Below are 14,285 nucleotides of genomic sequence, written 5' to 3'. Positions count from 1 at the left end.
TTATCCCAGCCCATGTTTAGGCATCTCAAGATACAACACAGACATAAACTAACACAAGCTACAACACAACCAAACATCATAGTCCAGTGGTGGTGGGGGGAGCCACACCCACACAGAGATAGGTTAGTAACTCAAATCTCTAAGTACAGTGATAACCATTCATAGAAGATAATCAGACTGCCATGTGACTTATGGTGTTGGGGTGTGTGTGTTATCATGAGCACCCTCCAGAAGAAAATATATGACAGGCACTGGAATTATTAAATTGAGTTGTGACTAAAAGGGAGTTACATTGAGTCTGACACTTCAGGCTAGACAAGGAATGAACAAACAAGAATGGATTAAAGGCCTAGAGTACATGGGCTATGAGGGAAGACAAAGAACTGCACTCGTTTAGTTTAGAAAAGAGAAGACTTAGAGGGGACATGATAACGGTTGTTAAGTACCTTAACAAGGGTTACAAGGAGGAGGAAGAAAAATTGTTCTCTTTGGCCTCTGAGGATAGAACAATGAGCAATGGGCTTAAACTGCATATTAGGATATTAGGAAAAATTTCCTAACTGTCAGGGTACTTGAACACTGGAATAAATTACCTAGGGAGGTTGTGGAATCTCCAATCACTGAAGATTTTTAAGAATAGGTTAGATAGATATCCATCGGGGATGGTCTGAATGGTGCTTGGTCCTGCTGAGAGGGCAGGGAACTGGACTTAGTGAACACTTGAGGTCCCTTCCAGTTCTAGCTTTTGTGATTTTAAGGAAAACCTAATTAGCATTTGAAAGGTGGCTAGGCAGAAAGGAGTAATGGACAGCACTCCAGAGGAAGAAAGGAGGTGAAGGACTTTTTTTAGGTGGTACCTGAAGGGATGTGTAAAAAGGGTTGGTTATATGGACCTACCCCCAAACACTTTATCCAGGTTCAGAGGGTTCCTGTGAAATGCTGTTTATTGCAGAAAAGAAACCTAAGAAGTGTGCCTGCCCTTTTAGGGATATAATTTTTTGTTAAATATTGGGTAAAATGATACATTGTGCTAATAAGGTTATTAGCACCATGTAAATAAGCTAACTCAGAAGGGTTGGACTAGCATAAAAACATGGATGAGGCATGAATACAGAATGACCATTGTGGTATCAAAAAGAGTCTCCCACTATCACTGGAATATGCCAGGTGTGTAACGGACAGAGCTGGAGAGGTAGGAAGAGTATGTTAGCCTAGGAAATGCAGTTATTTACACCAACACAGTGCAATGGAGTTTTTCTGCTTAAACCCATTCTAGGCACAAGATGTTTCCCGGACTTCAGACTGGATATATTATATTTACTATTTTTGCCCCTATACAGTTTTTTTAAATTAGAATTGCTATCGTACTGGGGTAACCAGTGGGAGCCATTCCTGGAGACAACGATGTAGAAGTGGAAATGGTAATAAAAGGTCTCCAGCCTTCAATATTTAATTAAAGATATAGGGCAGGTGATACTCATCTGGAATAAACCCTCTCTCAATGCCAGCTAGCAACATAGAGAAAGACAAATTACTACAATTTGCGCACATAGCCCCCAGTCAGACAGGGCCCTCAGTGCTACAATAAGCATTTATTATGATGTTGTTGTATATATTTGATAATATTAAGTTAAATATAGTTGATTCTGTGTGACTTCTATTATTGCGTCATGTAATAATAAAAAAAGATTCATAATAAAACGTACAACATTTTATAGTGACTATTTTCAGTTGTACAATCATTTGCAAAAGATTTTGATTCTTTGGGAGGGAAATCACTTCAAAGACAATCCTAATTACTTGAGTGCAGAAATGAAACAGTTCTCTTTTGAAATAATCATTGCAGTCTACTAATTAGATGCCTGCACAAAGACTAAGTCACACAGATGAGGAAAAACCATGATTGAGTCCTGCTTTTGTCCTTCACCTTGAGAATAAAACCTCTGGGAAATGCTCAGTTTAATTATTCCTGCACAAAGAGCAACTTCTTTAGAAGACATAGGATATAGTCATTTCCTAGGACCAGACTCCAGAACCACTTCTCATCAGCTGTAGTTTTAACGGCTCGGAGCAGTCTCAGGCCAGCAAGCATGATGCACAGTGGACAGAGGATGTGAAATCAGGCTCCCACAGGGGATATCCACTCAAGGCTAAATCCCTTAGCTCCACTGCAATCACTGGAAATTGTCACAGACTTCAATGGAGCCAGGATGTCTTCCAAGTATCCACATGAGCAAAGCACAAATGAATCGTGGGGTGAGACCCATGCCCACAGCAACAGGCAGGGTATAGAACGATGGTGCAGCCCTTATGATAGCTTATGACATAGAACCACAGCCACTGCTCCTCCACCTAGCAGCAGGGGTCCTGGGGTGTGTTCCCTGGTCCACTCCCAACCTACCACATCATGGCATTCTGTATCAGCCCCTGTGGGGCTGGTACAGAGACCCTGCCAGTGTCATGAGGGGGCAGATGCATCCTCTCTGCAGTAGGAAGGTTAATGGTTAACCAGTAAGCCTCACCCTATATGGATGAAGGTTACTTGTTACAGTTAATGGGTGGGGGCTGGAGCTGTCTCCTGCCTGGCCATTGTGGGTACGGGGCTGCTCCAGCCCAATGGGGTCTGCCATGGGAAGGGAATGCTCCAGTCCAGCTGAAGCAGCACCAGTCTATGCCAGCGCTGGCAGCACCACGAGTGGGAGTGCTCCAGCATGGCCAGAGCAGCCTTTGGTCCACGGCAGCACTGGGAGTGTTGCAAAGTGGGGGTACCCTTCCAACCCCACAGGTCTGGCGAAGCCGCCCCTCCCTGCCCAGCTACCTCTCCGCTCCCATTTAAATTGGTTAACGGGTTAAACCTAACTAATTAAATGGGATTTTACATTCATACTTTGGAGCTCTTCCTGCCACTCCCCCCATGCAGGCCCACAGGCTGTCCCACTGCACCGGGGTAAACATCGTCACCACTTTAATTAGGAAACACACAGACCAGCGTCAATATTTCATTTCACCCTTGAAAGCTGATTATCTGGTATCCTGGAGCAGTGCAGCTTTTCTACACAACATGTTTCCTTTTAAATAAAAACAGGTTGCTAAAAATGGCCCAGTGGTTAGTGCAGCAGCCTGGAACTCCGGAGAGCTACGCTCAATTATTTTTAATTGTGTAACTTAGGGGCTGAGGAGCCTCTTTGCATCACAGCTCCCCACCAGTAAAATGGGGATAACAGCACGGCCCCTCTACCAAGGGTGTGGCAAGGATAAGTACATGGAAACTGAAGGGCTCAGATACTTCAGGACAGAGCCACCAAATACATACCTAGCTCTAGACCGAACGAGTGAAAATAAATTCATCTCCCTTGACTCACATTACTCATTAAACTGAACAACAAGCACTCAACAGCCCTGAAATACACCTACCATTTCCTTGAATGCACTTTCAATAGCCCCAATAACAAGGCTCTCGTGTTGGATCTTCTTCTCTGTGAAGAAGCGTGTTGGAGGGGTGTTGGGTGAGCCTGGAGCCCCAACCCCTCCACGCAGGGAGGCTGCCCTGGTTAGAGTTCTGCTGTTAGCGACTGTGCTTTCCGGCTCCTCTCCTAAGCAGGTTGGGGGAAGGACTGCAGAGTTCTTCAGGATCTCCACAATCTCCTGCAGCTGCTCCACAATATGGTGATGAAGCAGTTTGGATGCCACAACAGCTGCCCCAGATCCAGCATGTCCATCAAACAGGGACCAGTAGTACAAGCTGATGCCATCGTTTTCCTGTTCATGAGAAAAAAAAACCATGTACGTAGTTATCTGTCTGGTCAGCTACGGTAAATAAGGCGCAATAACGATCCCATGATATAAAAATGTAGGCTTTTTTCTGAATGGGAGAAATAGGCCATGTGACTTGGGCTCCCTGCATCCTCTGAAAAGGCTGATAAATTTATAGTCTTCACCATACCGAGACATGGCACCATGACACCACTGGGGCACAGAGCTAGTTCATTAGCCCCATCCCGTCTTTTCTCCCCCTCCCCCCCCCCCCCGCCTCCAAGACACATGGACCACTTACCAAGGGGCAGGGGATAGCGGGAGGGGGAGAGGAGGAGGAGACACTTTTGTGTCAGACATTTACCTACTAGGAATTAGACGGAAGTGCCCAACCAGCTTTCTAACAGCAATAACTAGCATGGTTTGTAAAAATGACTGTTTGATTGGCTGGCAGCTCAAAACCATAACTTTAAAGAATTCCCTAAACAACATTTTTGCCTAATCAAAACACTGGTGAAAGTGAGTGAGGGCTGGGGATACTACTCAAGAGAAGAAAGGGAGGTGGGGTGAGAGGGTTAAAGCCTCAGAAGACAGGGCAGGGGATAGGGCAAGGGTGTCTGGGTTTGTGATGTCAGCATCTTAGGGCTGCCAATTGTTTCTCAAATGGTCTCTATTTCCCAGGAACACTTCTGAGCATGGAACCCACTGACCAGTGGGTACCAGCTACCCTTTTCTGTGTCTGTATCCATTCAGGACACTGGTCTGGTAGGGTGCTCAGTTTTGGAACCCGCCTCTCTCTTGAGACTTAGGAGATCTGACAGCCAGGGGAATAGGACAGAGCAAGCAGCATCCTGGTACGCACAGCTGCTTCCTCCTCCTGAAATGGCACACTTGTAACCCATATAAACGAGGGCTCATGAAGGATGTGAACAGCCTCCAATGCTTGGGAAGAGCTTCCTCATATCAGAATACAGGTGTAACCCACAAGTCTGTTTGTAAGGAGTTCCCCTTTGTGCTAAACTAGAGAACACAGATGTATTGTCTCAGTTTAATATCACGCTTTTGGGTCAAAGGTCCCTGGTACATCAGTCAGCATGGCAGCTGTCTCACATGCACCAAAGATACCTGGAAAAAGTGAGAGATATTTTTAATTGAAATGGAAATGGAAGATCATTGCACTAATAAGGATAACTTCCTTGAGTTTGATCACTCAAGCTCATCACTCTGCCCCATTGCATTGTTTCATTCAAATGTAACAAGTTCTCATTGAGGAGATGAACATATCAAATCTCATTTCCTTGCTCCTTCCATCTATTTGCTGGTTTATAATTTTACAATCCCTTTTGGTAAGGTAAAGATACAGCTGGGTTCAAGATGTGGCACAAAGCTTCATAATGTCACATCCCACATGTTCTCTGCAGGTTCCAGGGCAGTAATACAAATTCCCCATCTCCCTCTTTTTTTTTTTTTTTTAAAACCATTATGATAGCAAAATACAGCATTGAAAAAATTTGTGCTCCTAAATCACTCTGGCACATCTGAAAAATCCCACGCTAAGATCACCACTCAGCCCAGCACTTCAGCATGTGCTTAAAATTAAGTCTGATTGAAGTCGACTGAATTTAAGCATCTGTTTATGTGTCTTGCTGACTCAGGACTTAATTTACCTTGACAGACACTCACAGGCAACCTGATTATAGCAGCAGACACTGCTGTGATCCGGATTTACCTCATTCTGTCATAAAGGACAAAAAATCACTCCCAGCCCACAACAAGTCAGCATGAGGCCTCAGCACAATTTGAGTCCCATAGGATTTGTGCTGCTGTGCTACACAAGGATAAGTTTTTACCCCAGATGAGCAGTGAGTCAAGGAGCACCATGATGCAAAAAAAAGGCCGTATGAAAGACAAAACTGTGAGAGAATCTCTCAGAGGTACATCACAAATTAGCACATCAAGAAAGGGCAATCACTCTGCATTACTACATTCTAATCCTAGCATAATAGCCTCTTTTCAATATCACATTTACCCTCTTGCTGTAACTTCCTGCAATTCAAAATGCTACAAAGATCTATTGCTGAAATTAACATTTCATTATTTATCCTAATGTTGTTTTAATGACCTACATCTTTCAAGTCATGATTTATAAAAATGATAAGGCAAACTTCTTTCTCACTATGTGGTTACCTTCCCCAGACCTGAAAAAAGGCCTTGTGAAGCTTGAAAGCATGCCCCCGCCCCTCCTCCTTCCACCAACAGAAGCTGGTCCAATAAAAGATATATTACCTCACCTGTCATGTTTGTCTTTAAGCTTTTAAAAAAAAAACACAAAAAAAAAAACACGTGATGAAGGCCATACTTGCAGAAGAGGGTAGTGCATCCTGAAGGTAGTGACTGAAAAGCCCTTAGTGGTCAACAGTGGATTAGCAACACAATGGGAGCGCCCAATACAATCTTGTCAAAATAGCACACCAGCTCTTTTGATATGTATAAAGATGGGGAGAAGGGAGTAGAGAAGTAATAATACTTCTGGAGTACAGAACTACTGACACCATACTGGAATACAGAATTCCTGGTAGCCACATTTCAAAAAGGGATATTAAAAAACTGGAGATGGTGCCATGAAGAACCACAAAAACAATTACAGGGATGGAGAAAATGTCGTACAGGCACCCAAAGAGCTCAAGCTGTTTAGCTTATCAAAAAGATGAGCAGTGAATGAATTACAATTTAATAGTGTATGCAAGCGGGGCCATCCCTGACAGTGTTGGAGCCCTATGCAGCCCAGCACCGGCACACACGCATCCCCACATGTGGAGGGAAAGGATGGGGGTGGGGGGCAGAAGCTGTGGGAAACAGGGGATTGCCAACTCTAACAGACCAGACGCCATTTGCTGCAATGGCATCTGGTCCAGGAGAAGTGGCAACCCTGGTGCAGGGCAGGGAGGAAGGCTCAACGGCAGCCTCAGCGCAGCAGGCAGCGAGAGCCAGAGAAGTAGAGGGCAGCTGCATTGCCAGCCAGAGAGAAGAAACACTTTGAAGGGGAGTCTGTGGCTCCTCTTCAGCTGCCAGGTGCACAGCTGCCCCCAGTCCTCCTGAGTCCTCTGGCTTCTGCTCAACGTCACCTGGTGAGTGGGGGCTGAGTGGAGTGGGAGAGGGGCCAAGGGTTGGCCTGGGGGCTCCAAGAGCCCTGGCACTAAGCCCGCATGGGGACGGGTGGATGGGGCTGCCAGAGCCAGCGCTGTCCAGATGCTTAATATCCCCTTCCGAGGCATATGCAGCTCCGTATGCCTGAGGACAGCCCTGTGTTCAAGGGAAGAGAAAAAAAAATACTAAAGGATTCTTTAAGCTAGAGGCGGGAGACATTACAAGAACCAATCAGTGGTTGCTGAAACCATACATACAAATTCAAATTTAAAATAAAGGAATGTACTTTTATCATTCAGGGTAACTGACCATAGAAAAAAAATTGTCAAGGGCGGTGATGGAGTCTCCCATCTCTTGATGTCTTCAGATCAAGACTGGCTCCCTTTCTAAAATATATGCTTTTTAGCTAAATGCTATTTACACTTCAAATCAACTCCATGCTATTGGGTTAAATAGAGGGATAACTTGGCAAAATTTAACAGTGGCCCCTCCCTTCTCACCTTAAATTCTAGGTATCCGAAGGCATCATTCCAACCAATCTCTAACTAGAAACATGGGATGAAATTCAGGCATCTCTGGCTTCAGTGGGACCATGCTTTCACCATGGCTTAGACTCACTTACAGTCCAATTCTTCCAAAGCTGATTTTGCATAGGAAACTGAGTTGTCTGAAATGCATCATCAAAAGTGTCTGCTTACCTTAGAAAAAAATTTTGGGGGGGAAAAAAGTGACAAAACCCAAAATGTTTCAAAATGGTGCTGTTGGCCTCATGGGAGTTACAGTTCATCTCATGTATGCCCCCATACTCCTCTATGGGCCTGGCTCCCTGGCTGGGTATAATTGCCCATGGAAGTACTCTGAACAGTGACAGCTATCACAGATGCCCTCCACTCACAAAGAAGAGGGAGAGTTGCATGTTGGAAGATGCAGTCTGGCCAAAGAGCCCAGCCATTAAAGGAGAATTGGAGTATAAAGCCCCTGAACTGCAACTTGTATAAACTAGATGGCTCCATTTTTGAATAAAAAAAACTTAGTTATTCAGCTGAAGTTCTCCAGTTTTTATATACCAAAAAAATTGAGAGTTTTGTCAGAATTTTCAGCAGAAGTCCTCCCCTCAATGTTCCGACTAGCTCTCATTCACACTTTAAAGGAGAGCAAGTATTAACACCTTCTGCTCAAAAGTACATAAGTGGGAAACTAAGACTTGTGCAGAGATGTGAAGATTCTGCATTTTGCCTCTCCCTGCTTAGCAGTTTGTGCTTACTGTAGTTCTCTTGTTTACCATTTGCCACTCTTCAACCATTGCAGGAAGGTGGCTCTCCTGCCTCCTCCTGTTATAGCAGCAAGGTGCCAGCATGGAGAAGGGACATGAACTGCTAACTCCAGGTGGTTTAGAAGACACATGCATATCTCAGAGCTGGATGGAACCTCTGGAGGTTGAATCCAGTCCTCTGCATTCACAGCAGGACTACCACCACCCTGACAGATTTTTTTTTTTTTAATTATTATTTCTTCGAATCTAACCTGCCCCAGACTCTTGACAGGCCCACTCAAGGATTGAGCTCTCAACCCTGGGTTTAGAAGGCCAATGCTCTAACCCCTGAGCTATCCCACACACAGTTGGAAGTTCTGCTCCTGACTCCATTTCTCTCTTTAACGAAGACCCTTGATGGTTAAAGTGGGCACTATGCCAGCATGGCTCTCTGTTTCTGTTGCAGCCAAAACATGAATTTTGTATGACTTATAAAGCAGTCAAAACAAAAAAGCAGTCCTGTACCACTTTAAAAGACTAACAATAATTTATTAGGTGATGAGCTTTGGTGGGACAGACCCAGTTCTTCAGATCATGCCCAGATGCTCAAAGCTTTGAGCATCTGGGCATGATCTGAAGAACTGGGTCTGTCCCACCAAAGCTCATCACCTACTAAATTATTCTGTTAGTCTTTTAAAGTGGTACAGGACTGCTTTTTTGTTTTGATAGTATATAGACTAGCATGGCTTTCTGTTATTATAAAGCAGTGTGTGTGTAGTTTAGAAGTAGAATGTTTTAGGATAAGATAGTGTTCACTTTTATGTTGTACTCTGACAGCTGCTCTGACTAGCAGGAAGGAATGGCCTGGTGCCATTGGCAGATACACATTGGGTAAGCTGTCAGTGTCTAGCTAGGTGTTGAAGCAGGAAAAAGCCAGAAAAGTCTGATTTATTATGGTCGGTCTTATTCCAGGTTAATACTTTATTCTTTATCCTTTGTACTTTGACATAAGTGCATAATCGTTACAAAAATAGTTATTAGTAGAAGTAAAAGCAGACTGGCTTAGTAAAAGTTGTTCAGCTTCTGTTTAAGTTCTGTTTGCTCTATTAAAAAATGTGCTTTGCAACACCATTCACTGTTCTGTGTGTGCCTGAGCAGTGCATGATGTGCTAATAAATAGATGACAGTACCAAGTGGTTCAGATGGTCCAGGAGGAGGAAAAGATTAAGACACAGCTGTCAATATATCAGAATACACTGGAGGACGGCTGAGGAATAGCAGATAGATGACCCTAAAGCATCGGTGTATACACCCTTGTAGGCAAGGTAACAGATAAAGGCAAAACCATATGTGGAAAAACTCCCAAAGACAGCCATCAAAATGCTGATGACCAATGATGATGGGAAATCCCTGGTGATGATGATGATGATGGGATAAAATGACACTTAAGGATTAATAATTGCAGCATGGCATTGCAAAAATGCATAGACTCAAACAGAAACTTACAACTATAAAATTCCATTAAACAAAACAAGGGGACAGTGTCCCCTGCTCACTATGCTTGCCAACCCCACCCCTTCCCACAAGTGGTGGAGCCATGCAGCCAGACCTGGCCTTCCCAGGGACTGCCCCCTCTCCCCACCTGCGCCACCGGAAGTGGATGCAGTTGAATGACGACATTCTGTTGCTAAAGAGGACTTTTTTAAAAAAAGATACATAGAGTTTTATTTAACAGAATTTCTTGATGAGTTACTATTACTTCCATTACAGAAGCACCTAGGGGCCCTAAATATGACCAGGGCCCCATTATGCTGACCACTGTTCACACACACAATGAGAGAGTGTCTGCACTGTACAGCTTAAAACAGACAAGATAAACTGTGGAAGGTGTATTAGGCACTGTGGTGAGATGACTTAGTTTGGAGCTAGAGAAGATGTTAACACAAGGCTGCTGCCTGGCAATCTTTACTGAGAGTAGACAGGCAAGAAAGCTTGAGAGTCTTGGATTTTTTTCTTTTTTTTAAGTAACAGTTTTAAATTATTCCTTGTAAAGTCAGTACTTATGTTTAGCTTGTGATACCTCTTGGAATATGCAAGTACAGGAAGAGGGATGGTTCATATGGCAAGGACATTGCCTCGCATTTGTAAGTGTATATTCAGTTTCCTGCTCTTCCACAAATTTTCCTTGTGATACTGGGGGGGAAGGGGGAAAATCACTTACTCTGTCTCAGTCCCCCACCTGTAAAATGGGGATAATGATAATTCCCTACAATAGAGAGACACCAGAAACAAGAAATTGAAGATTGTGAGGCACTCAGGTACCAGGGTAAAGAGGGCAAAAAAACCCCACCTTATTACGAGTAAACTTTTGCAGCTCCTTAGTGGCTTAGGTTACTTTTTTATTTCAGTGGCAGTCACAAAGTAAAAGTTTGAGTGTTTTAGTGGCAGGACAGCAGAGAAGTGAAGCATAGAGGTCACAAACATTTTTCTCCCTCTGGGAAATAAATAAGCCAGTTCCATCTGTTGTATTCTATAAAGAACCCCAATCTCTCAATCCTGCCTCTCCTTCGCCACTTCTTATTTGGCTGGTCAAAGTCCTTCAAGTTGGAAATCTGCTCAATCAAAACAGCAACAAAATTTTTTTTTAAATTTGGGAAGGCTATAGAACACTGGAGTAGGCACCAGAGAAGAACTATTAATTGTTATTGTTAGCAATCATCTCACTTCACTGAATCTCAAAATGTATTTCTAGTTTGCTTTGAAATCTAACCAGCTTCACGCTCCTCTGCAACCAGATCCTACCTAGAAGCTAGAACAGCAGTCTCCTAGTTTTGTAATAAGATAAAAAAATGCCACCTTTGACATTCTAACACAGCAACAGACAAAAAAAAATATCACATGAGAGATTGCATGTGTGTACAACATGAGCTTGAATCACCGACACAAATCAGACACCTTTTTATAGAATGCCACAATGTAACGTGGGGCAAAATTTCAGGCAGCGTAGCAGATGAAATGCAGGCACAGATCTCAACAGTTACACATCTGACTACCTGATCAGTACCCCTCATCCCCCGGCAGTCCCCTGATCGTCATCTGTTCAAAAAGACAATGGCCTACGGCTCTGCAGTCACATCACCCAACTCGTTCAGCCCACTCTGATGCACTGCATCCAGCCCCATGGACTTACGCATGTCCACCTTTTCCAAAAGCAGTTCTTTCACCACTGAGGGCTACTCACCTCCCTCCCACACTGTGCTGCCCAGTGCAACATTCTTGGAGTTGACCTTGCACAATATAAGAGGTTGGAACTTGTTTTATTTACTTAATATCTAATACTGTAAGGGCATGCTTTCCTCCCTACCGCCCCCCCACCCCCCCAAGCTGCTGGCCATCTCTGCAAATAAAAGAAATGTCCAATCTGGGATTAAACCTAATTAAGTCAATGGAAAAATCCTATTTATTTTGGAATTCTTTTCTTCTTGTGCTTTTGTCACTATTTCGTCAGCTTTGGGAAAAAAAATGTTTCTAGGCTTCCTAACTCTTTGTGAGCAAAAAATGTCCTTACAACCCTTTCTTGCTTCCCCTCTTCTGCACAGTCCCATCTTCCTCCTCTCTGTCGGGAGGCTCTAACTTTATAGTGCAGTTTTGGGGAATTGGGCCCCAGCCATTCAAGCTGATGCAGACAGGCAGACTTCAATGGGGCTCACCCATATGGACAGACCCCCTGTATGTGTGCAAACAGCTTACAGGATCAGGAGAGAAGTGCTATACTAATGGCCTGTCTCCAGATGTTGGAAGCCACTTGGTGGTGCTGGACCAGATGGCAACTATTTTTTTTAAACTCATGTTTCCATATTGCTTGGCAGGCATCTCACATATTTCCAAGCAACACTTCTCATCTGTGCTCGGGCGGGCTGGGGATTTCCAGTTACTCTGATCAAATGGAAAAAGGGTTTTTTTTACAACTTTCAAAGTTGGCTGCAATTTAAAAGTCACAGCAGCATCCCAGGGAATGTGAGAAAACCAGGGGATGGAAGCAGCAAGAAGAGGGATGCAGAGTGGAAAGCATGTTCTGTCGAATATAAACAAAGCTGAAGAAAACATAGTAATAAATCAAAAGACAGTAAGCCCTTGACTTTACAGACCCTGGTATAGTGGGCTTCAGGAACAGACATCCGCCAGCCCCCTGTTCCCGAAGTCTGCTGTTCCCACCCCTCCAAAAAAGCAAGGCGACTTACCAGAGGTGCCAGAGCTGCTGCTGCGGCCGGAGGAGTCCTTGCTTCCGGCTGCTGTGGCTGAACCCTCCACCACAGCCCAGACCGCCGCCAGAGCTGCCACACACGCCTCCCACCAGGGGTGGGGTGTGTCGGCACTCACATTCATGCCCCACCCTTGGTGGGAGGAGCACGTGGCGGCAGCTCTTTGAGGCTGTGATGGAGCCTCCAGCTGCTGCAGCAGTGCTCCAAACCACAATGGGCTGCCTCCAGTTGTGGCCAGCATTCCAACCCACAGCGGAGCGCATCCCGCCATGGTGGCCCTTCAAGCCACAGCAGGGCTCCAAGCAGCAGCAGCTCTGGCAAGCTGCTGACATTTGCTGGGGTGGGGGTTGCGGCTGAGAGGGCTTGCTAGGGGAAAGGTAAACCCTCACATTTAACGGGCTTCTGGGTGTAAATGGGCACTCCTCCCCCCATTAGTCCGTTAAATCAAGGGTTTACTGGATTTTAGCTACATTCAAGAGCTTTCCTGAAACAATGATTTAATAAATCCTTTCCTTCTTCCTCTCTTTACACAGAATCCTTCAGTCATCCCAGGATGATTTCAGAGTGTGTGTCATGCTGCAATACCCCTTCTGAGTGGCTCTAGAACTCCGTTTTTGGCTTTTTTATGCAACCCCTGTGAGGTGAAACAACAGCCCACCAAGAGTGATGCAGAACTGCCTGCATTTCAGTCTTCCTCATAGTAAAAAATATTCCCATCATGTTAAATATACAGTATCTTTTCACTGGGAAAACACCAAAGATCAAAACAGATAAAAGGTCTGCTGTATTTTAAATAATATGAATAAATATTATATAAAGATGTGAAGTCTTCCTTTTTTCATAGGCTGGGTCCAGAACATACATGAGCAAGAAAAAACACCCAAAACCAAAAACCTCTGTTAGCTGCTGGAGCAAGACTGCCCTCTAGCAGCAAAGTTCCTCCAGCCAAATGCTCCCTGTTTTGGAAAATATATTTGTAATTTTAAATCTGCAAGCAGTACTCAGATACTATGAGACAGTGCACTTTACAAACTCACATGCTAATACATATGTTATTTTCTGGTGTCTTTTCAGCAAATATGGAGGTAGACACACAGGTAGGACATATAAAGAAAAATGTATAAAGAATTGGATAGTAAATAATATTGAAAACATTATCATGCCAGCACAGAGACCAACCAGGCCTCAACTGGAAAACTGTGTTAATTTGCGGTCAGCCTCTATCGAAAGACATACAGCAGAAACTAAAGAGGACCAGATAGAGGTAACAAAAAAATCAGATTAATGGAAAGACTTCTATATGTAAGAAGACCAGGACAATCCACTTAAAGACATGGGAAGAGAACAGAACATTAAACAAACACAGTGTGAAGACATTCAGCCTCAGATTCTATAAATAATTTTTCATAGTACAGAAACATGGGCGCATGTAATTTGGCTGGCAGACAGCCAATTTAAAATTGACTATAAAGAAAGTTTAAAAGTGTAATTAACTTGTCATTATTACCTTCTCCATGATGACAGTGAATTCCACATCTACTGATGAGCTGCATTTCAATAGAATTAAAAATCATGTGAACTAGGAACACAAAACCATGAAACAGTGTTTGATTTGGAAAAACATATTCCCTTTAGGCAGACTATTATGAAAATAAACAACTGTTTTTACCTTCCTATGAAGCATTAGATTCTAACAACAGTTGGAGAAAAGCAGCCAGATTAGGTGTAATGTCAGTGTGGTCTATCACGATACTCCTATGCTCCATGAACATCAAAAAACAGGATAGTAGGCAGGAAGAGTAAAACAGATGCAACACTTAGTTATGTGTGTTCAGTTAGAGCTATACTGTAGGACAGGGGTGAGCCAATTT

General features: G+C 43.8%; 1 protein-coding gene across 1 annotated transcript in view; it reads right to left on the bottom strand.

The window, feature by feature from the left end:
- The window catches only part of PPM1H (protein phosphatase, Mg2+/Mn2+ dependent 1H), a 228,018-nt gene that overhangs the window by 113,425 nt on the left and 100,308 nt on the right, over nucleotides 1-14,285 (bottom strand). Inside the window, exon 3 of the mRNA XM_075013741.1 lies at nucleotides 3,415-3,759. Coding sequence (XP_074869842.1) covers nucleotides 3,415-3,759 — 345 coding nt within the window. The remainder of the gene's footprint in view (nucleotides 1-3,414; nucleotides 3,760-14,285) is intronic.

This window comes from Carettochelys insculpta, chromosome 1, assembly GCF_033958435.1.
Source record: "Carettochelys insculpta isolate YL-2023 chromosome 1, ASM3395843v1, whole genome shotgun sequence".
In the NCBI taxonomy this organism is placed as follows: Eukaryota; Metazoa; Chordata; order Testudines; family Carettochelyidae; genus Carettochelys; species Carettochelys insculpta.
The sequence above is the reverse complement of the archived record's forward strand: the minus strand, read 5'-3'. Positions and strand labels throughout refer to the sequence as shown.